The 24,870-nt window shown below is 37.7% G+C and overlaps 1 protein-coding gene across 1 annotated transcript in view; it reads left to right on the top strand.

The window, feature by feature from the left end:
• The window catches only part of LOC150082462 (piezo-type mechanosensitive ion channel component-like), an 861,219-nt gene that overhangs the window by 115,881 nt on the left and 720,468 nt on the right, over window positions 1-24,870 (top strand). Inside the window, 2 exon segments of the mRNA XM_090377768.1 lie at window positions 11,836-12,334; window positions 24,504-24,660. Of these exon segments, the coding sequence (XP_090233894.1) occupies window positions 11,836-12,334; window positions 24,504-24,660 (656 nt within the window).

Raw genomic sequence — 24,870 nt, 5'->3', positions numbered from 1 at the left:
TAGAAAAATATATGTGACTGTTTTGTAAGGACTCATTCGTATGAGTACAAAATATTTACCTAAAGCAAGAGTGAAAATTTTAAATATTAAAAGGAAGATTCAATCACCTGAATGCATGAAAATCCCAATATTTTGTCGAGACCAGGCATTAATTTCTTTTTATTGTTAAACTGCAAACAGAAAAGTCTTTTGCAGAACAGTGTCTAGCAGACAGGTATATATTTGTTTGTTGCTGACAAGTAGTTCACCAATTCACTGGCATACAGTAGAGCAACATAATGGTTGGAGGGTACAAGTAATGCAACAGTGTTGACCAGTTAAGAGCAGTTTGATAAATTTGAATTGTATGTAAATTTTTATTCCAAGGCAAAAGAGCAGAAATTAATTTAATTGAAAATTTCAAAGAAAATTCCCAGATTCCCATTTTGACATAATTTCCTCAAAAAAATACCCAGAATTTGGAAAATTTCCCAGGATGATAGAGGTGTTGCTAAAATGATACGAGGAAGTGAATTTATGACAAAAGAAAAAACACACACACACACACACACACACACACACACACACACACACACACACACAAAAAAAAAAAAAAAACCTTCTTTATTTTGCCGATCTTTCTCATTGTTTGTAAAATTCTTCAGATTTATTTGAACTTCCCATTTTCACAACAATAGGTAAAAATTGCAAGGGTAAATTGAGCATCAGCCCTGGGAGTCATTGTGGAACAAGTAAATACATGGGCTGTGTTAGGGTAGCTAAGAATAGGAACAGGTGCATGTACACCAATGCTAGGAGTTTGGTAAATAAATTTGATAAAATTGAGGTGTTGGTCAAAACATCAAAGGCAGATATTGTTGGGATATCATAGATTTGATGCCACACAGATACATGGAATTTGAGGAGTACAGTGTGTACAGGAAAGAAAGACAGGATAGGAAGGGGTTATGCTATTAGTTAAGAAACACAAAATCCAAGGAAGTAGAGCCAGTCGACATGGCTAGACAGTGCAGTGCAGTGTTGAGTCAGTTTGGTGTGACATAAGCACTGTGAAAGAAAAATTGAGAGTAGGAGGGTGTAATATGCCTAATGACTCTGATGAATATAATAAATAACTGTACAGAGAAATATTGGTTCAGTAAATTAGATATAATGGGGGAATTTTTTCCCAGATATTGACTGGAATTTGTGGGTTGGTCACTCACACATTAGCAAGACTTTTTGTGGATTTATTAGATGATTTTTTTTCTACAGCAGCATGTTTGGGAGGCAACTACAGAGAGTAATACTCTTGACCTCATTATCATTAGTGATTCTTCACTAATGATAATCTGCAGATAAAGGAACCACTAGGTGGCAGTGATCAGAGTGCTGAAGTGGGATTTACTTAGAGGTAAAGGGAAGGGTTTTTGCCTTCGTAAAGGTAACTACGGTGGTCTGTGACAGTATTTAAATTATATATACGGGACCAGCTGATGATGATGTTACCAATAGCAAATTCAAAATGGGAAGCATTCAAAGAATTAATCTTGGTAGCTACTAGGCTTTTCATACCAATTAAGAAATATTGTTCAAGGTTTAGGCCTAAATGGATGTCAGATGAACTAATGAGACATGTGCCAGAGAAGAAAAATGCATGGAATACATAAATTAGCAGGTGACATGGAAGCCTCTGATAGATGTAAGCTGGTCTGTAACGAAGTCACAAAGGAGGTTAGGAAGGCAAAAGCAGATTACGAGAAATTTTTGGCAAAGGATGCTAAGAAAATCAGCAAAGAGTTCTTTACTCATGTAAACTCTAGAAGGAAGAGGATGAATCAGATTGGTTCACTTGATATTGATGGTTCAACTGTTGATGATCCTGCTCAGGTGGCTAACAAACTAAATGAGTATTTTGCATCTACATTTACACATGAATGAGAGGGGAATGCCAGAGGTGAATTAAACTCTGGCAGTGAGCTAGATGATTTTGTAATAACTAAGAGCAAAGTGGAGGAGAGAAATTGTTGAAGATAAACATATGAAAGGCACTGGGGGTGGATGGGATCTATCCAGTTATATTAAAGGAGGCAGCAAAGGAAGTAAACAAACCCCTAGTGATAATTATGAGAGCTTCCTCGGACTCAGGGATCCATGGACTGGAGATGTGCAAATGTGACCCCAATTCACAAAGGAGGATCAAAGGGCAAAACAAGTAATTATAGACCTGTTAGTTTAACTTCTGATCCAGGGAAATTAATGGATGCACTGGTTAAAGAAGCAATGCAGAATAATCTAGACGAGACTTCAGTTATAGCTCGGACACAGCATGGGTTTGTTAATGGTAAGTCTTGTCTGACCGATTTTATTGGATACTATGATGTGGTCACGAAGGAACTTGATGCAAAGAATAATTTTGATATCATATACAGTGGATTCCGGTTATTTGGGCCACTGGTTAATTGGGGCAGCCGTTTATTTGGGGCAAATCTTAAAAAACAGAAAACAATCGAGAAAATAGCCAGGGTTTATTTCGCTTAATTGGGACAGCATGCCATTTAATCGGGGCAGGAGACCGCAGCACTGGAGATTATCCCATGATTGTCTCCGATGGTACCACATGGTTCATTCGAAATTCTGGAGGGCACAACCATAAAACAATAAAAACAATTAGCAGTCACCTGTTTATTGGGCTTTTCTGTTAGTGAAATCTATCATAAATGGACAGTAAACTCGATCTTATTGAGTTTGCGATAATACCGACAGCCGGAATTCTGTGGGTTATTATGGTGAAATGTGTTTACACTTCCATGAAATCTTCAATCATATAAAAAAATTAATTTTCAACTCTTCTCTTCATTCCTATTTTTAAAGCTTTGTAACTTGTTACTCCATTCTCACTTGCGTGTATTGTGTTACTTGCAATTTGTGTTTGCCGTGTTCTTTGTTATTGATTGCTTATCTTTTTACTGTTTTAAATTTCAACCCCAACCCACAAATGTCAGTGAACAGAAATGTCAACTAGTTTGTATGTGCATATTACAGTACATATTAATTATTCCGATTTTCACATATCATTTAATTTTTTAATTGGTAAGGTTAATAAAGGGTAAACTTGTGCTTAAAATATCTTTGCTTTTATAGCCTGTGGATAATATTCCTCCAATTTTTGCTAATTAGAATCGCTGTTTAATAGAATTAAAATTCAATTCACAAACATGATCACAATGATTGGTGCTTACTGCACATCATATAGTGAACGGTACTCGTAACGTGATTTGATTGTACAGTGAACCAATTGTAAAAAAAAAGGGGGGGGGGTACATTGTATTTTTAACTATTTACGTGAAACTTTGGATAATTGGGGCAGCCACTTAATCGGGCCAAAATGCACTAGTCCCAATGTGTCCCAAATAACTGGAATGGACTCTATTTGGATCTTAAAAAGGCTTTTGATACTGCTGAACATGGAAGACTACTGCACAAACTGGAGCAGTGTGGCATTAGAGGCAAATTGCTGCTATGGATAAATGAATGGTAGAGAGAGAGAGAGAGAGAGATTGAGAGAGATTGAGTGTGTAATCAATGGACACTGCTCTTCGTGGTCTAATGTTATTAGTGGAGTTCTCCAGGGTTCGGTGTTGGCTCCATTGTTGTTTGCTGTATTTATTAATGATGGTATCGCTTAATGTCCAAGTTTTCAGACAATACGAAGGTCGTTATAGTTGTTAATGACAGTACGCTGCTGCAACAGGATCTCAAAGTTCAGCAGATGAGCTGAGAGGTGGCAACTGAACTTTAACATTGACAAATGTAAAGTACTGCATATGGGAAGCAGTAACCCCAGAGTAACCTATCAACCGTGTGGTACTACACTGACAATGGTAGAGAATGAAAAGGATCTGTGGGTAATTGTGTAGGCAGATATGAAGTTTTCTTAACAGTGCAGACAGTCTGCTAGAGTAGCTTGTTGGTGTCTTGTCAATGATATACAGAAATTTTTCTAGCAGGGATAAGGAGATGATTATCCCTTTGTATAAGGCAATGGTCAAGCCACACCTTGAGAACTGTATTTAGGTCTGGAGGCCTAATTTTAAAAAGGAATGTAGAGCTGCTGGAACAAGCAGAGAAGTGCAACAAGATTAGTGAATTGAACAAAGGGTTGCTCTTACGAAGAAATGCTTAAGTTTTGCAAATTATAGTGCCTGGAGACTAGGCACCTGCAAGGTGTTCTGATTGAGGTGTATAAAGCCTTGAATGGTTTGAGCATGCTCAATGCTGATGGGATTCTTCCTATTATGTTCAGAATAATCGCCTAAGATGGCATAAATTCAAATTGAGGAAACACAGTTGAAGGATAGATGTGCAGAAGTTTGCCTTTAGCTATATGGGTGGTTGATTACTGGAACAAACTTCTATCTGTCTTTGTAGAAGTTGATAGCTTAAATAGATTCAAGGCAGAACTAGACAAACATTTGTATCGAGTGGATGGGTGAAATGAGAAGATGATTTTTTTTTTTTATTGGCTAATGCTATATAAACTTGCTTTCTTGCAGCATGTGCCTTTACTAATGCTAAAATTTAATCCAACAATCAGTTAATGTCTGTTTCTTGATGATATAAAGGTTGACATGTTTATTGGCAGTAATCAGGGTATATATTACTGCAAGGTCTGGGAAAAATTAGGCAGATCAGCTGACATGTGGCATTTGAAGCTTAAAATTTCCAAATGCATGGTATTGCATGTGGGTAACAGAAATTCCAGAATAGTATATCATCCCAGATAACATATCAGCTAAGCTGCACCCAAGGATGTAGATTTTTGGAATGGTTTCAGAGAAGAGCAATGAAATTAATGAGGAAAAGAAAATATTATTCTTACCAAGAAGACGTTGGTTCTGCAAAATGTGAATTTGATTAAATTTATGAGTGCTACTCAAGACATCAAAGGCAGATATTCTTGGGATATCAGAGATGTGGTGTTACACAGACATAAGCAGTGCAGAATTGGAATTGGCAGAGTACAATGTGTATAGAGAGGATAAACGGGACAGGAATGGAGGAGGGGTTAAGCTGTTAGTTAAAAAAACACACAAACTCTAAGGAAGTGCATCCAATTGATGTTGGTGGACAATGCAATGTTGAGTCTGTTTGGTGTGACATAAGCACTGGTAAAGGAAAAATGAGAGTAGGTGTGTGTTATAGACCTAATGAATCTGATGAGTATAATGAGCAATTGTGCAGAGAAATAGAGTGGGCCAGTAAATCAGAGTGTCTTATAATGGGGGGGATTTTAATTTCTCAGAATTGGCTGGAATTGGTGAGTTGGCAACTCACACACTAGCAAGACTTTTGGGAATTTATTGGACGATTGTTTTCTACAGCAACATGTTCGAGAGGCAACAGGAGATAGTAATACTTTTGATATAATTATCAGCAGTGATTATTCGTGCATTAAGAATTTGCAGATAAAAGAACCACTTGGTGACAGTGATCACAATGTACTGATGTGGAAATTACTTAAAGATGTACTACCATCAAAGCTAAAGGGAAGGGCTTTTGCATTCAAAAAGGTGCATTAAGGTGCAATGAGATAAGTTTTTAAATTCTGTACAGTGGAATAAACTGATGTTACAATGTTGAATTCTAAATGGGAAGCCTTCAGGGACTTAATTTTGGAGGCTACTAGGCTTTTCATTCGAACTAAGAAATACTGTTCAAGAGTTAGGCCTAAATGGATGTCAGATGAACTAATGAGGCTCGTGGTAGAGAAGAAAAATGTATGGGATGCATATAAAATATCATGTGACACAGAAGACTATGGCAAATATAAACTAGTCTTTAATCAAATCACAAATGAGGTTAGGCAGGCAAAGGCAGATTACGAAAAATCCTTGGAAAAGGATGCAAAGAAAAACAGCAAAGAGTTCTTACTTATGTAAACTCTAGAAGGAAAGGGATGGATCAGATTGGACCACTTCACCTTCACATAGATGGGTTTGACTATTGATGATCATGCTCAGGTAGCTGATAAACTGAATGAGTATTTTGCATCAACGTTCACACATGAGGAGTTATTCAGTTAGGGGAGTGCCAGAAGTTCATCAAATTATAACACGGAGCTAAGTGATCTTGTAATAACTGAGAGCAAATGGAGGAAAAATTATTGAAGTTAAATTTAAAAAAAGGCTCCTGGGGTGGATGCTATCTATCCAGTTATATTAAAGGAGACAGCAAAGGAAGTAAGCAAACACTTAGCCATAACTATGAGAGCTTCTTTGGACTCGGGGGAAGGTTCCCATTGACTGCAGGTGTGCAAATGTATCACCAATTTACAAAGAGGGTTCAAAAGGTGACACAAGTAAGTATAGATCTGTTTGTTCAACTTGTTTTACGGGGAAAATAATGGAATCAGTGGTTAAAGAAGCATTGCAGGATCATGTAGACAAGACTGCAGTAATAGTTAAGACATGGCATATGTTTGTTAAAGGTGGAGGTCTTGCCTGACCAATTTGATTGGATACTATGATGTGGTCACAAAGGAACTGAATGCCAAAAATAATTTTGATATCATATACTTGGATTTCAGAAAAGGTTTTGATTCTGTTGCACATTGAAGACTGGTGTACAAATTGGAAAGGTATGGAATTAAGGTAAGTTGCTACAATGGATTAAGGAATGGTTGAGAACAGAGAGTTGTAATCTATGCACACTGTTCTTCGTGGACAAATGTTATTAGTGGAGTTCCCCAGAGTTTGGTGTTGGGCCCATTGTTGTTTTGTATCAATGATATTGATGAAGGTATAAAAATCAATATCAGTGATATTGATGAAGGTATAAAAGGTGTAATATCCAAGTTTGCAGCTGATACGAAGGTTGGCGGGGTTATTAGTGACAGTAAAGACAGTATGCTACTACATCTGGATCTAGATAAGTTGGGTAAATGGGCTGAGAAGTTGCAGCTGAAGTTTAACTTTGACAAATGCAAAGTACTGCATATGGGTAGCAATAACTGAAGAGAAACGTACGAACTGTGTGGTACTACACTCGGCAAAGTGAAAATGACCTGGGGTAATTGTGCTGGGGTGAAGTGAAAAATGCTGGGGTAATTGTGCAGTTGAATATGAAGTTCGCTGAGCATTGCAGATGGGCTGTCAGGGCAGGTCATGGAGTCTTGTCAATGATATATAGGAATTTTGCTAGCAGGGACAGGGAGGTGATTATCCTGTTATACAAGGCAATGGCTGGCTACACTGTGTACAGGTCTGGAGGCCTTAATTTTAGGAAAGATGTAGAGTTGCTAGAATTAGTACAAAGGAGGGCAACAAGATTGGTGAGGGGAACAAAGGGGTGCTCTTTCCCAGAAAGGCTTAAGTTCTGCAAATTGCAGCGCCTGGAGAGTAGGCACCTGCGAGGTGATCTGATTGGGGTATAAAGGCCCTTGAATGGGTTGATCAAACTAAATGCTGATGGGATTCTTCCTTTTGCTCAGATTAAGAACTTGAGGGGCTATACTTTCCAATTGAGGAAAGACAATTGTAGAATAGATGTGCAGAAAAATTGTCTTTAGCCAGTGGGTAGTTTATTGGTGGAACAACCTTCCATCTTTAGTTGTGGAAGTTGATAGCCTAAATAAATTTAAGGCTGAGCTGGACAGGCATTTGTAACCAATGGAGGGGTGAAATGGGAAGTTTTTTTTCTTTTTTTTTTTTCTTTTTTTTGTTGCTGCATAGGCTTGCTTTCTTGTATCATATGCCTCTGCTAATGCTAATGTAGCATTTGGAACCTAGGCAACTGTGAAGAGATTTGATTGAGGTGTTCAAGGTATTGAATGGTAAGCTAAATGGTTATGGCATCTTACTCTTGCTGAGAGGCGGCACATAGGGGCATAAATTAAAATTGAGGAAGAATCATTACTGCACAGATGTGCTGAAATTTGTTTTTATCAAGTAGGTAGTTGGTTTTTTTTGGGGGGAGGGAAAATCGTGTTGGTGAAGAGATAATTTTCATGAATATAAAGAAGAGTTAGAGAAATTATTTGAGGGGACAGGCATGTGATGTGGGAATTCTCCCCCCCCCTTCCCATTTTGACATTATCCTTTCATCATTTTCTATTACTAATACTAAAGAAAATGCATGGCTTTTACCTGACCTTTTACCACAATTTTTTCATTTCTAGAATTTTTTAAAAGGTATCTATCGCATTTTTTATAACATTTCTGATCAAGTGCTCATGAGGAATATCTCTGAAATATTTTGGTTTTTGCTGTTTCCACTTTTAGTTTTTACTTCAGGCCCATTCCTCATTCCTTATAGGTATTCTGATTTACAGCAATTGGAAAATTCTTTTTTTTTTCTTTGAGAAGCGTTTAACTCTTAGGTGATATCACTGTCTCCAGGCACCTGATGATAGTTTAATAGCAAGCTAGTTTTCTGGATACCATCATGCTTAATTTCACAGACTGCTGGGAGTCATTGCGGTACAAGTAAACACATGGGTTGTATTAGGTTGTTGTTGTTGTTGTTGTTTGGTTTTTAGGAGCATTAGCAACTAAGGCCATATTGCTCCGGGGATATGCGGTGGCCATTCCCTGACCTTTCCGCATCCTCCGTATTTGGTGGTCACGGGCTCGAACCCTGGTCTAATCAAGAAGCGTGTGCTACGCACTGCTGCTCCTGCCCACCTGGCAACGGAGGTGCCTGTTGTATTAGGGTAGCTAAGAATAGAAATAGGTCCATGTATACTTGCATGTACACCAATGCTAGGAGTTTAGTAAATAAATTTGATGAATTTCAGGTATTACTCAAAACCAAAACATCAAAGGCAGATATTGTTGGGATATCAGAGATGTGGTGTCACACAGATATAAGGAATGCAGAACTGGAATTTGGGGAGTACAACGTCTACAGAAAGGATAGACTGGATAGGAAGGGAGGAGGGGTTATGCTATTAGTTAAGAAATACATAAAATCCAAGGAAGTGAAGCCAGTGGACATCGCTGGACAGTGCAGTGTCGAGTCAGTTTGGTGTGACATAAGCATTGGGAGATCAAAATTGAAAGTAGGAGTGTGCTATAGGCCTAATGACTCTGATGAGTATAATAAGAAACTGTACAGGGAAATAGTGGGCCAGTAAATCAGAGAGTCTTATAATGGGAGATTTTAATTTCCCAGATATCGACTGGAATTTGGGGGCTGGTCACTCACACACTAGCAAGGCTTTTGTGGATTTATTGGATGATTGTTTTCTACATCAGCATGTTCGGGAGGCAACTAGAGGGAGGAATACTCTTGATTTGATTATCAGCAGTGATTCTTCATGCATTAAGAATCTGCAGATAAATGAACCACTAGGTGGCAGTGATCACAGTGTGCTGAAGTGGGATTTACTCAAAGAGGCAACTACCATTAGGGGTAAAGGGAAGGGTTATTGCTTTCGTAAAGGCGACTACGATGGACTGAGACAGTATTTAAATTCTATACAGTGGTACCAATTGATGATGTTACCAACAGCAAATGCAAAATGGGAAGCATTCAAAGAACTTATCTTGGAAGCTACTAGGCTTGACATACCAACTAAGAAATATTGTTCAAGGTTTAGACCTGAATGGATGTCAGATGAACTAATGAGGCATATGGCAGAGAAGAAACATGCATGGGATACATACAAATTAACATATGACACAGAAGCCTATGATAGATGTAAGCTGGTCTGTAACCAAGTTACAAAAGAGGTTAGGCAGGCGAAGGCAGATCACGAGAAATCTTGGGCAAAGTATGCAAAGAAAAACAGCAAAGAGTTCTTTACTTATGTAAACTCTAGAAGGAAGGGGATGAATCAGATTGGTCCATTTGATATCGATGGGTCAATTGTTGATGATCCTGCTCAGGTAGCTAAAAAACTGAATGAATATTTTGCATCGACATTCACACATGTGGAGTTATTCAGTGAGGTGAATGCCAGAGGTGTATTCTACTCTGGCAGTAAGCTAGAGAATCTTGTAATAACTGAGAGTAAAGTGGAGGAGAAATTGTTGAAGATAAATACAAGAAAGGCACCTGGGGTGGATGGGATCTATCCAGTTATATTAAAGGAAGTAAGCAAACCCTTAGCCATAATTATGAGAGCTTCCTTGGACTCAGGGGAAGTACCCATGGACTGGGGATGTGCAAATGGAACCCCAATTCACAAAGGAGGATCAAAGGGCGACACAAAGAATTATAGACCTGTTAGTTTAACTTCTGTTCCTGGAAAATTAATGGAGGCACTGGTTAAAGAAGCACTGCAGGATCATCTAGACAAGACTTCAGTCATAGCTCAGACACAGCATGGTTTTGTTAAGGGGAAGTCTTGCCTGACCAATTTGATTGGATACTATGATGCAGTCACAAAAGAACTGGATGCAGGGAATAGCTTTGATATTATATACTTGGATCTTAGAAAGGCTTTTGATACAGTTGCCCATGGAAGACTGCTGCACAAATTGGAGCAGTGTGGCATTGGAGGCAAATTGCTGCTGTGGATAAAGGGGTGGCTGAGAGGTGGAGAAGACAGAGTGGTAATCAATGGACACTGCTCATCATGGACTAATGTTACTAGTGGAGTCTCTCAGGGTTCAGTATTGGATGCATTATTGTTTTCTGTATTTATAAATGATATCGATGATGGTATATCAAGCTTAATGTCCAAGTTTGCCGACGATACGAAGGTTGGCAGGGTTGTCAAGGACACTACTGACACTATGCTACTGCAACAGGATCTGGAAAGGTTGAGCAGATGGGTTTCGAGGTGGCAAATGAAGTTTAACATTGACAAATTTAAAGTACTATATGGGAAACAGCAACCCCAGAGCAAAGTATCAACTCTGTGGTACTAGTTGATAGTGTGGTACTATCAACTCTGTGGTAGAGAATGAAAGGGACCTGGGGGTGGTGGTGCAGGCAGATATGAAGTTTTCTGAGCAGTGCAGACGGGCTGCAAGAGTAGCTCATGGTGTATTGTCGATGATATATAGGAATTTTTCTAGCACGGATAAGGAGGTGATTATTCCCTTGTATAAGGCAATGGTCAGACCACACCTAGAGTACTGTATACAGGTCTGGAGGCCTCATTTCAAGAAGGATGTAGAGATGCTGGAACGAGTACAGAGAAGGGCAACAAGATCAGTGAATGGAACAAAGGGGTGCTCTTACGAAGAAAGGCTTAAGTTTTGCAAATTACAGTGTCTGGAGACTAGGCACCGGCGAGGTGATCTGATAGAGGTGTATAAAGCCTTGAATGGTTTGAGCATGCTGAATGCTGATGGGATTCTTCCTCTTGCTTAGAATAATCACCTGAGAGGGCATAAATTCAAATTGAGGAAAGACAGATGTAGGATAGACGTGAGGAAATTTGCCTTTAGCCAGCGGGTGGTTGGTTGGTAGAATAAACTTCCATCCCTTGTCGTGGAAGTTGATAGCCTAAATAAGTTTAAGGCTCAGCTGGACAGGTATTTCGAACGAACAGAGGGGTGAAGTGGAAGTGGTTATTTTTTATTTATTTATTTATTTATTTTTTTTTTTTGGCTGATGCTGCATAAGCTTGCTTTCTTGCATCAAATGCCTCTGCTAATGCTAATAAGAATGTAACCAGCTCCTTAACTGTATTAAATGTTAGAGGCATACTTGCAGTGCATGTGTCGAGAGCATTACTTTTTAATAATACATATTTTTGAGAATATAATTAATTTTTCTCTAAGTTGAACTAATCAATTTTTGACATATTCTTATTGTTTAGCAAAATTAGTTTTATTTTTATGTGAAATATTTCCTGCTGAATAGATATGTAACTGTATTGAACATTTTTCTTTTTTTCAGGTGATTGGACTGGAAGATTATATGCCTTAATAGGATTTCACAGTTTAGGACAGATTAGAGCATTAGATGCAATTCGTTTAATAGGTATAGACTATCTTGTGTTATTTTCTTCTGTGGGTATCTTTATTGCTTGGGAAAAACTTGAAGACCAGGAGCATGCCCAGAATGGAGAGAATCAGGATTTACATCTAAGTACATCACAGTGTAAAGTGAGACTCAAGAAACAAAGACCAGACTTCATAACTACAATAGGAGAAATATTAATATTAGTGTTCTTATTAGGATCGGGTATTCTTTTTCCATCACTAACATCTGCAATATACTTTTTAATATTTTTGGGCATTTGTACATGGCTGGCTTGTGATAATAGTCTAGGTAAAGGTTTCTTATATGCACGAATACCTTTAAGTTGCTTTGCTGCTTTTCACTTCATTGCATTATACCTCTACCAGTTTGATTATGTACAGGACTTCATTCCAGAAGGGAGTTTATATGCAAGGTAATGTACTTTATATATATAATTCAAATTATATCCAAATGAATCGAAGAATAGACAGCAAAAATAAATGTAAAATAACATGAAAATAAAGATAGTAAAACAACATGAAAATAAAGATAGTAAAACAACATGAAAATAAAGATAGTAAAACAAACATGATGAATTGCTAACATTCCTTCCATACTGCCCTCTATAGCCCAATTTATTTCAGATATATATAAGATAAGCAGTGGCTTTGTTTTTTCAGTGGTGTGGCTTTTTCCACGTGAGTAAGTTTTTTTCTGTCTCATTATTTTAACACTGCATAAGGACCACCATTATGCAAATCTATTGCACTGGCAGTGTGATCATAGTATCATTCGGTCATGGCATGGATTTATTTAGCATTTGAAATGCAGTGGTTCTGTGGCTATTATGGCCTTGTGGTTCTCTGACGAGATGGGGCATTATGGTCAGTGTATCCTATTCAATTCAATATTATTTTTAGTCTTTTTACTTATTTGTCTTATATTGTTGGCTGAATACATTTACATATATTGATATTTCACGTAATTTGGAAACCAGTGCCATGGGGGGGGATTTGGATTTCATTTTCTAAATTATTTAAGAGTGTTTCTCCAACAGTACCCTATTCTTTATATGTTAAATTCATCTTCACTCTATTGGTTTGCCACGCTGCTGGCACAGTTGGGAGGGGGTTGTATATGTATGTGAGCATTCCCTCTTTCTCTGTCTTAGAAACATAAGTCACTTGATTTCTGGTCAGGGCTATTCCTTTCTATTTGCACATCTGACAGCTAGTATATAGCTGTAGGATCAAAAGAACTACAATCGTCTGAATATTTTTCATTTAGGCTGTTATTTTTTGTTAAATTCTTAAAATTACACTAATATTAATGAACAGTAATGGCAAATGATGCAAGAAAGCAAGCTTATATAACTTCAGCCAAAAAAATAAAATAAAATACAGTTCACTCATCTGTACATTCCAAGAATTTGTCTAGTTCTCCCTTAATTTTATTCAATCCATCCACTTCCCCAAGGGTTTTCTTTCCTGTTTTACTGTATCTTTTAATATAACTGGATAGATCCCATCCTCCTCCGGGTGCTTTATTTCTAGCTTAAGCAGTTTCTCTTCCACTTTCTTCCCAGTAATAACTTGGTATACGTCTGATGTTTCCAGCCATAAAAATTTTTTTCACACAAGGATGTAGATGTAGAATATTTATTTAATTTGTCCGCATTGTGAACAGGATCATCAATTGTTATGCCATTGACATATAGTGGGCCACTTCTTGTTCATATCTTTCCTTCTACTGTTAACATAGCAAGAATTCTTTGCTACTTTTTCTTTGTCTTCTTAGCCAAGGATTTCTCATAATTTGCTTATCTTGCCTAATTTTTTGGACCGGATTTCAGAGTAGTTCGTACTTGTAGGATTCTACGTCCCCTAATAATGATTAATCATTCCACACATTTTTATTTTCTGCTACTAGTCTAATCAATTCATGTGCCCTCCATTTAGGTCTAAACCATGAAAAATACCTCTCTTATTGACCATTGGAATATAATGCTTTCTTGGGTGGTTGAGGTTAGCACTGTTAACCTGGATGCATGAATTTAGAATTTTAGTAATTTTGTGTTATTCATCTACTTCCATCCATGCAGCTAAAACATCCAGTACCTAAAAAAAAAAAAAAAGTTTACAATGCAGGATCAGTTCTGTTATGTATAAAGGCTGCCGTAGCCTAGTGGTCAGGTGCGCGGGTGCGTAAGTACACGTGCCTTGAGTGACCGGGGTTCAAGCCCGTGACTGCTGAATACGGTGCTGTTTCTTGTATTCTGTCTATCTTGTGAACTCCTCTGACCATTTGGTCATCCCGGAGTATAAACAGAAAATTTATTTATTTATTATTAGTTATTGTGCAAAATGTATTGGTAGCTATGTTATGAACCTTCAAATCTTATCTTACATTCAAAGGAAAAAATAAAAGCATGTAGTATTCATAGCAGATAATTTTTTGAAATTTGTATTGTTGCAAAGCATCTTTATATATTTATATATATTTGATTTAGAAAAATTTCTAGGAAAATTTTCTACTGGAAGATGCACTAAACCTACAAGAATAAATATATCAAATTGAAAATGAACTAGAATAGATGCAATTTCTTGGAAATGAAATGTGGGAAATAACTACTTATAATTACAGATTAAAAAACAATGCACTCCACATAATGTCTTTGTAGGCATAAAAGTGATTGAGTTTATTGAAACAGGCTGGAAAAAAACTTAAAAAAAAAAAAAAAAAAAAAATCCAATAACCAACCTATTTAAAGGCTAATTTTGACAATGTTTCAAAATTTTTGTGGATATCATTGTCAAGTCTAGAGGAAGGAAAGAATAAGGTGTTTGTAAGAACAGGTTATATCAAACCATACTATTTTTAAATTAAAGAAATTGTGGATTTTATGAAAACACTAGTTGTGAAGAAACATTTATTTTTATGTTATAATTATGTTAATTAATGTCTTAATTTTTAATTATGCATTAATTATCTCTATACCTTAAAGTTTTCCTCCTGGTGATATTTATTTGCGCCAATGGGAGAAGAGGGATGCGGGTGACATGGTACAAGTGGGCGTGGCAATTATGTTATTACAAATGTACAGGTAAATAATTGCATAGGTGATTTTCTGATTAGATTTCTACCAGTGCATTATAATGTTAATACAGGAACTCCCTGACTTACATAATGGTTGTGTTCTGCAGAACGCTGCGTAAGCCGGATTTTATGTAAGCTGGGGAATTTCCCCCATGGTTGTGCAGCACTTGCAACTGTTCTCACTGAATTGATTGAATCAAAAAAGAAATGTTCGGCAAACATGTATATATAATTATTTATTGTATTTATTGAATTTTTTATCTCATGCGCAGGAAAAATTACAAAAGTGTGCAACTTAAAAAATTTCAAAATCATAATAAAATTATAATTTTGTAATGAGACGACTTATTACAAAAAAAGAGAGGAGACCGGCATAACGTCAGTAAGTTTTTACCTCTCGAGCATCGTTGTCAGAATCGACGTTTTCAGCTGATAAGTATATCCCTGCTGAGGTTGAGGGCTGTGGAGATTTAGAAGGGACCGGCTGCTCGACCTTACGAAAGAACATATTAATGGATGACTGGATGGTGGCTTTTTTCTTTTCGTCATAGATTTCTTTTAGCAAGCAAGCATATTATTCACTCCTCTGTTAACGCTGTCAGGATTCATCTTCTCAAACCTTGCCATTGCCGATGCAATTTCACGAAATGCCATTGCCATCTCTCTGGTGAAGCGTCTCGGCTGCTCATTTGGTTCATCTTGAGCTTCGTCAGCATTTTCTTCTTTCGCTATTGCTGACTGTAAGTCAATATGTTATTCGTTAGATAATTCCTTCTTTTCTTCCTCTGTTAACTCCTCCACGTCTTTGGCATCAACCTCCAACTGAAATAGCTCTGCAACCTTTACAATCTTATCTGTAACCTCTTCATATGATTTGTCTTTTTCAAATCCTTCGTAGCCTTTTATGTGCCATGGGCATATTTTCTTCCCTACGTCATTTAAACAACTTTTAGTAATTTACACCCAGGCTTTATTAATAATGGAGTGGTAAATATTGTAAGATTTCCAAAAATCTCTTAACTTAATTTTTTCTTATCTACTGCAGACAATGCCTGAGCAAATGCTGTGCATAAATAGTATGCTTTTAAATTCGAAATAACACAATGATCCATAGGTTGGATGAGTGAAGCCATGTTTGGTGGTAGAAATATGACTCACGTTCGAATTGAAATCATCTAGATGTGTAGGATGTCTAAGAATATTACCTAATAGAAGCAAAATTGTGCAAGAAACGGCATTGTCTTTACAATATTTTTCAACCTTGGGAATGACGCAGCATTTAAACCAATCCTCAGAGAGAGAGAGAGAGAAGAGAGAGAGAGAGAGAGAGAGAGAGAGAGAGAGAGAGAGAGAGAGAGAGATTGTTAACCATGCTCTCTGATTCGATCGAAAATGTATGGGTAGAGTGGCTTTGATGCCCTTAAATGCACGAGGATTTCCAGAATGGTACACAAGAAGTGGTTTTAATCTGTAGTCTCCCGCTGCATTTAGCCCCAAGCAAGAGCGTGGCCCTATCTTTTGATGCCTTGAAACCTGGCACTGTATGTTTGATCCGGCATTTTTTTTTTTCAATACAGAGCAGTCTCGTCAACATTAAAAATTTGCTGCGTTGAATAGCTGCCTTCATTAGTAATTTTTTTCGAACAATCACAAAATTTCTCTGCAGCTGCAGAATCGGCACTGGTGACTTCACTGCATACTATAACATTGCGAAAACCAGCGCAATACTTGAACCTATTCAACCACTCGTTGCTTGCTACAAACTTGGGTTGGGGTTTGCCGTACTTATTCTTAATATCTTTATAAATAGTTGTTGCTTTTGCTTGAATGGTCATTAGACTCGGAGGCACTTGCTTCTGAATCTGATTTTTGATCCATATTATTAACAGCTGTTCCATCTTCGATATAGCACCTGAACACTTTTGTGATTACTGTTGATCTTAAGTGCGTTGATCCTTTGACATGTTCCTTTATACACGCACTATCCTTTAAAATAGTATTCACTGTGGAAGCAGCAAGACCTAACTCCCTTGCGATAGATGACGAACTGTGTCCTGTTTCGTACTTCTTAATCATTTTCATCTTCATTTTTAAATGAATTGTTTTGTTTTGTTTCCTAGCACTACTACCACTTGCAGTTTCCATTGGTCGCTTTCCCTTCATCATTGTAATACGTAAATAGGAATGAAGAGGTTTCTGAAAATTTGTTTTTTATATGATTGAAGATTTCAGTGTGGGGAACACATTTCATCATATTAGCGGGCGCCTCCATGGGCAGGAGCGGCAGTGCGTAGCACACGCTTCTTGATTAGACCGTGGTTCGAGCCTGTGACCACCAAATTCGGAGGATGCGGAAAGGTCAGGGAATGAGCACCGCATATCCTCGGAGCAATATGGCCTTAGTTGCTAATGCTCCTAAAAACCAAATAACAACATCGTATTAGCGTAAAAATCCACACAATTGCAGTTATCATTATTATTACAAATGCAATTAGCATTAGTAGAGGCATATGATGCAAGAAAGCAAGCTTATTCAGCATCAGCCAAAAAAAAAAAAAAAAAAAACCCTCTCCCATTTCACCCCTCCGTTCGTTCGAAATACCTGTCCAGTTGAGCTTTAATTTTGTTTAGGCTATCAACTTCAACAACAAGTGATGGAAGTCGGTTCCACCAACCAACCACCCGCTGGCCAAAGGCAAATTTCCGCACATCTATCCGACATCCGTCCTTCCTCAATTTGAATTTATGCCCTCTGAGGTGATTATTCTGAGAAAGATGAAGAATCCCATTGGCATTGAGCATGCTCAAACCATTCAAAGCCTTATACACCTCTATCAGATCACCTCGCCGGTGCCTAGTCTCCAGACTCTGTAATTTGCAAAACTTCAAGCCTTTCTTCGTAAGAGCAACCCTTTGTTCCATTTACTAATCTTGTTGCCCTTCTCTGTACCCGTTCCACCAGCTCTACATCCTTCTTGAAATGAGGCCTCCAGACCTGTATACAGTACTCAAGATGTGGCCTAACCATTGCCTTATACAAGGGAATAATCACCTCCTTATCCCTACTAGAAAAATTCCTGTATATCATTGACAAGACACCATGAGCTACTCTTGCAGCTCGTCTGCACTGCTCAGAGAACTTCATATCTGCCTGCACAATTACCCCCAGGTCCTTTCCATTCTCCACCACTGTCAGTGTAGTACCGCAGAGTTGATACATTGCTCTGTGGTTACTGTTACCCATATGTAGTACTTTACATTTGTCAATGTTAAACTTCATTTGCCACCTCTCAGCCCATCTGTTCAACCTTTCCAGATCCTGTTGCAGCAGCATAGCGTCAGTAGTGTCCTTAACGACCCTGCCAACCTTTGTATCATCTGCAAACTTAGACATTAAACTTGATATCCCATCATCAATATCATTCATAAACACCGAAAACAACAATGGACCCAACACTGAACCTTGAGGAACTCCACTAATAACATTAGTCCACGTTGAGCAGTGTCCATTGATTACCACTCTCTGTCTTCTGCCACTCAACCATCCCCTTATCCATAGCAGCAATTTGCCTCCAATGCCACACTGCTCCAATTTGTGCAGCAGTCTTCCATGTGCAACAGTATCAAAAGCCTTTCTAAGATCCAAATATATAATATCAAAGTTATTCCCTGCATCCAGTTCTTTTGTGACTACATCATAGTATCCAATCAAATTGGTCAGGCAAGACCTGCCCTTAACAAAACCATGCTGCGTCTGAGCTATATAACTGAATTCTTGTCTAGATGATCCTGCAGTGCTTCTTTAACCAGTGCCTCCATTAATTTACCTGGAACAGAAGTTAAACTAACAGGTCTATAATTACTTGTGTCAGCCTTTGATCCTCCTTTGTGAATTGGGGTTACATTTGCACATCTCCAGTCTATGGGTACCTCCCCTGAGTCCAAAGAAGCTCTCATAATTATGGCTAGGGGTTTGCATACTTCCTTTGCTGCCTCCTTTAATATAACTGGATAGATCCCATCCACCCCAGGTGCCTTTTTTATGTTTATCCTCAACTATCTCTCCTCCACTTTCCTCTCAGTTATTACAAAATCATCCAGCTCACTGCCAATGTTTACTTTACCTACATCATTCTCCTTCCTGAATAACTCCTCATGCGTGAATGTAGATGCAAAATACTCGTTTAGATTGTTAGCCACCTGAGCAGGATCCTCAACTGTTGAACCATCAATATCCAGTGGACCAATCTGATTCATCCCTTTCCTTCTCGAGTTCAAGTATGTAAAGAACTCCTTTCTGTTTTTCTTTGCATCCTTTGCCAAGGATTTTTCGTAGTCTGCCTTTGCCTGCCTAATCTCCTTTGTGACTTGGTTACAGACCAACTTATATCTATCATAGGCTTCCATGTCACCCATTAATTTGTATGTATCCCATGCATTTTTCTTCTCTGCCACATGTCTCATTAGTCCATCTGACAACCATTTAGGCCTAAACCTTGAACAATATTTCTTAGTTGGTATGTAAAGCCTGGTAGCCACCAAGATTAGTTCCTTGAATGCTTCCCATTTTGAGTTTGCTGTTGGTAACATCATCAGTTGGTCCCACTGTATAGAATTTAAATACTGTCTCAGACCATCATAGTCGCCTTTATGAAAACAAAAACCCTTCCCTTTACCTCTGATGGTAGTTACCTCCTTGAGTAAATCCCACTTCAACACACTGTGATCACTGCCACCTAGTGGTTCATTTATCTGCAGGTTCTTAATGCATGAAGAATCACTACTGATAATCAGATCAAGAGTATTGCTCCCTCTTGTTGCCTCACGAATATGCTGATGTAGAAAACAATCATCCAATAAATCCACAAAAGCCTTGCTAGTGTGCGAGTGACCAACCCACAAATTCCAGTCAATATCTGGGAAATTAAAATCCCCCATTATAAGACTCTCTGATTTACTGGCCCACTCTATTTCCCTGTACAATATATTATTATACTCATCAGAGTCATTAGGCCTATAGCACACTCCTACTCTCAATTTTGATTTCCCTATGCTTATGTCACACCAAACTGACTCGACACTGCCCTGTCCATCAATGTCAACTGGCTTCACTTCCTTTGACTTTATGTGTTTCTTAATTAATAGCATAACCCCTCCTCCCCTCCCCTCCTGTCCTGTCTATCCTTTCTATATACATTGTATTCCCCAAATTCCAGTTCCGTATTACTTATATCTGTGTGACACCACGTCTCTGATATCCCAACAATATCTGCCTTTGATGTTTTGAGCAATACCTCAAATTCATCAAATTTATTTACCAAACTCCTAGCATTGGTGTACACGCAGGTATACATGCACCTGTTTCTATTCTTAGCTACCCTAACACAACCCATGTGTTTACTTGTAACGCAATGACTACCAGCAGTCTCTGAAATATCCTGCATCTTGTTTTTCAGACTTCTGCTCATTTGAATAGAAGCAGTGCAAGAATCACTTCCACCTCTGCCAGTGGCTACTGTTAATCTATTAGTCCTTGTATCCCCCCCAACTAGCAGTTTTCCGACCCACCTAACACTGCCTCGACAGCATCAGCAAAAATTCTTGCACCCTTTCTATTTAAGTGTATCCCATCCCTGTAGAAGCAATCTCTCCTGTTAACAAGTACAGTCCAGGCTGAAAAAAATTCTACCCCTTGAGCCTTGTACAATCTTTCCAGGGCCGAATTGATCGACAAGGCTCTCATCATATACTCCCTCCTATCGTGTCTGGGCAGAATTGCAGACACTTTCAAGTTCAACCCTAATTCACGGCTTTTTTTCAACAGTGACCTGTACTTGCTAAGTAATTCCGCCGGTCTCCTACTCTTAATATCATTAGTGCCAACGTGTACAACTATATCACCTTTTGTGCCCTTAAAAGATGATATCCGCTCTACAACGTCATCAACCTTTGCCCCTGGCAGACATACCCTGGTCCTATTCCACCTATCCTTTTTACAAAGCATGTTCCCCGTTTCCCTGACAATAGAGTCACCAACAACTACTAGTTCCTGTGGGACCAGCGCATTCTGCCTAGGGGGCTGCCCCTGTGTTGCCTGATGACCAAGTGCAAGCTCTGGCGTTGATGTGGGCAGCTGAGAGCTTGATGGGCCCCTCAATTTATTTCCTTCGAGGGCATCCACCCTGTCCTTCAAGGTCTCATAAAGGCCCATAACAACGCTGAGTTGTCGCCTGATTTCCTTGCACTCCTTACATCGTGCACACACAAAGACATCCCCCTTGGCAGTATCATGTCCCGTACCCGACTGCTCCGCAAACATCAAGCAAACAGTGCATTTTAATAGACTGTGATTCAGAGGGCAACTGCCCCCCTCAGTTCTCCCCTGAACCACAGCACTCCCATTAGCTTGAGCCTTTTGCTTTGCTGCTCTGGTCAGAGTCATGATTCCAATTTAATTCAATAAAATTTAAAACAAAAATTAAATCCTTAAGTTATATCCCAAAACAGTTATGTTATATATATATATATATATATATTTTTTTTTTTTTTTTCGGTATCTAGTGTTCCCTTTATACAACTTCCGTATCACGTGTACCACTATAGTTATGTATTAATTATTTGTTACGATTAAGTCGTTATATATATTTATAGAGTTAAAAATACAATTTAATTGACAATAAAGTTTATCAAGATTAATAGATTTACTGATTAATTGACAATATTATATTATGCAGTATACTACACTAAGCTTATGCTATCGTGTAAAAATGGCGGGAATTCACGAACGGTATTTCTACGGACTCGTAAGTATTGATTAGCTTCGAAATCTCGCTATCTCAATTTAGAATAAACTAAGGATCCTGACTAGGTCTATAATCTACTTATAGAAGATAATTTGATATAACAATTGGTTAATAAATCGACTAAATTTGGTTAAAAGACCTCTCGTTCAATTTGTGACACGTGGATTTGATACCGTTACCGATACTAAGTAATATCTACGAAATCTCTGTCTAAGTTAAACTTTAAACTAAGTATCGTAACTAGGAATATAAAGCTACTCTAGAAAATAAGTTAATATGACAATTTAAACTAATAAAGCAGAAAATAAATCAGGAAAAACTTCTCTGTTTGAAGAGCTTTAAGGAGCAATGTCTGCACAGGCTAAGCTCGCACCCAGATCGAGTTTACTACCATTTATAATTAAATGCATTAACAGGAAAGCCCAATAAACAAGAAAGTGCAAATTGTTTTTTTTTTTTTTTTGGTCGTGACCTCCAGAAACGTACTTTATAAAAAATATCGCAAAGGCGTTCAAAATTGATTCTTATAACGGGAACATATGATAACGATGAAAGGGTATTGCAATTTCCATTATAAATATGACCTTTTAGAGAGATAAATAGCTTAGTAATATAGCAAAATTTCCAACTTCCAAGGACTTGGAACATATTACAAATAATAATAATAAAAACAGTGTTATTGGTTCACATTACGATATTTTCACGATACTTCCATTTATTCCTATGGGATGCAGAATACGTTTCCAAGAATTTAAGTTTGCAATGGCCGGCAAAAACTTCGTAAAGTCGAATTTCCGTAAATCGAGTATTACATAAGTCAGGGAGTTCCTGTATATTAGTATAATTTCGAGAGGGGGGTGTAGAAGATTTGGCTTACTCTGTCATACCTCTACATTTTACGTGGGATAAAATGGGAAATAAATGGCATCAACGTAAAAATGTGTGTAAAGTGGTCACTCAGTTGAATATAGTGTCTCATTGCGAGATATGTAAAAGTGGTGTAAAAGATTTGACTTACTCCGTCATACCTCTACATCTTATGTAGGACAAAACGGAAAATAAATGGCGCCAATGTAAAGATATGTGTAAAGTGGTCGCTTGGTTGAATAGTGTCTTGCCTCAAGATGTCGAGAGGTTTCATTTGAAATTGTTATGCCAAGCGAAACATGTGTTTTGGAGATGTGAGAACTGTGAACGGAGTAGTGTATGAGACTTTCAAGGAGCTGCTCGAGCGGCAGGTGTAAGCAAATCGGTTGATCATGTGAAGGAAACTCTTTCTGAAGCTGCTTCAGTAATGATGCCGAGCAGGTTAAGACATTTTTTGTATATTTGATATTGGCTGGGGGTTGGCGAGTGAAGTGAGCAGGGGGCAGAGCCCTCTAGTATTAATTTAAAAAAATAGCAGTTTTTTTTTTTTTTTTTTCACAACTGATGTTTTCACTAAATTTGCATTTTTAATTTAAAAAGGTGTGGCATTTGATATGACCATTTATAAGTAACCTTATTCTTTCCTTCCTCTTGACTGAACAGTGATATCCACAAGGATTTTGAAAGGTCATTGAAATTGGCCTTTATATGGCTTTCTCAAATTGCATTAATGGTTTCCAGAAATGTTTTAGTCATATTATTGTTGTAGTTGGTGGTGAGTGACTTTGTTTCAACTAGCCAACTACTGCACTGGGCTTTCTCAATAACAGTAGCCATTTTCTCCCCTTTAGTCAGGTATGAGTCACTTCCTTCAGAGGGAAGAATAACAAATTAGTAATTGTGATTATGAAACTTCCACATTTTACATTGAATGATGAAATTTACTTAAGTTTTTCATCATTTGAATTGGATAATCCTTTTGTGGACACCTTATACATATTTAAAAAACATATTTTGTTCTTTTAAAGTTGTTTATTCTTGAATGCCTGTGACTGTTTCTAAAGACTGCTGGCATTCCATCTCATCAGTAGCACTGGTTTGGATATTATCTCTTCTCTAATCCTTAAAATATTTTAAGTATAAATATTTAGATATACCTTTAATGCAATTGGAATGAGCAAAATATATCTTAAATTTCAGAATTGTAACTCAGAAATAATAAATTAAACTCTTAATGGTCTAATGAACATGAGATATTGTTTGAGTTTATCCAAATAAGGAGTTGGAGTTGACTGTGGGAGGCCATGAGCCTAAAACTTGTAATTTTAGTGAAGCGCACTCATATGTTATTTAGTTAAGTTAAGTAGTAGTCCAAAGAAGGATTTTAAGGTTGTTAATACTAAAAACCATAGAACATATTGTTTTTGGTATACTACTACCAGACTTAAAATTGTTTCTGTCAATCTTCACATCCATAATAGTCTAGTTACTAAAAACAATATAGCATATTGTTTTTAGTAATCAGACATTTATATAGTGCCGCCATAGCCTAGTGGTCAGGCACGCAGATGCATAAGTACACATGCCTTGAGTGACTGGGGTTCAAGCCCATGACTGCTGAATACGGTGCTGTTTCTTGTAATCTGTCTATCTTGTGAACTCCTCTGACCGTTTGGTCGTCCCGCAGTATAAACAGAAAATTTATTTATTTATTTATCTATATGAAGAATTGCATTGGATTTTCAGTAGCAGTTCATTTTCTTTTAATATTTTATTTTATTAAAAGAATTGATAATGAAATTGTTTAATGCTAATGTACTTTAAAAAATTTATTAGGTTAATGGGATTTCCAGAAATGATAGAGACGAACTGCAAGTATGAACGGGAATTAGTATTTCACTATTTAAGTTGGAACGTGTTTGTAAGCCCATTGTTTATTCTTGGCCTCTACTGGTTATTAGTAACAACAGTTCGTTTAGGAATTTCCAATACGGTAAGTAAATTATGTTATCTTCTGAGTTAATGATGAAAGGCAAAAATGGGATACACTTGATTACTAAATTATGAGATTTATTGGATACATCAATGAGTTATTAGGAGTGAGTTATCCACTAGTTGGCCGACCGGGCTAGCCGAGTGGGTAAAGTACCTGCCCGGCAACCCAAAGGTCGCGGGTTCGATTCCCGCCTCGGGCTTGGATCAA

This window comes from Mastigoproctus giganteus, chromosome 7 (genome assembly GCF_048544385.1).
Source record: "Mastigoproctus giganteus isolate SK-2022 chromosome 7, ASM4854438v1, whole genome shotgun sequence".
NCBI lineage: Eukaryota > Metazoa > Arthropoda > Arachnida > Uropygi > Thelyphonidae > Mastigoproctus > Mastigoproctus giganteus.
Note: the sequence above shows the minus strand (reverse complement) of the source record. Positions and strands in the feature narration are given on the sequence as shown.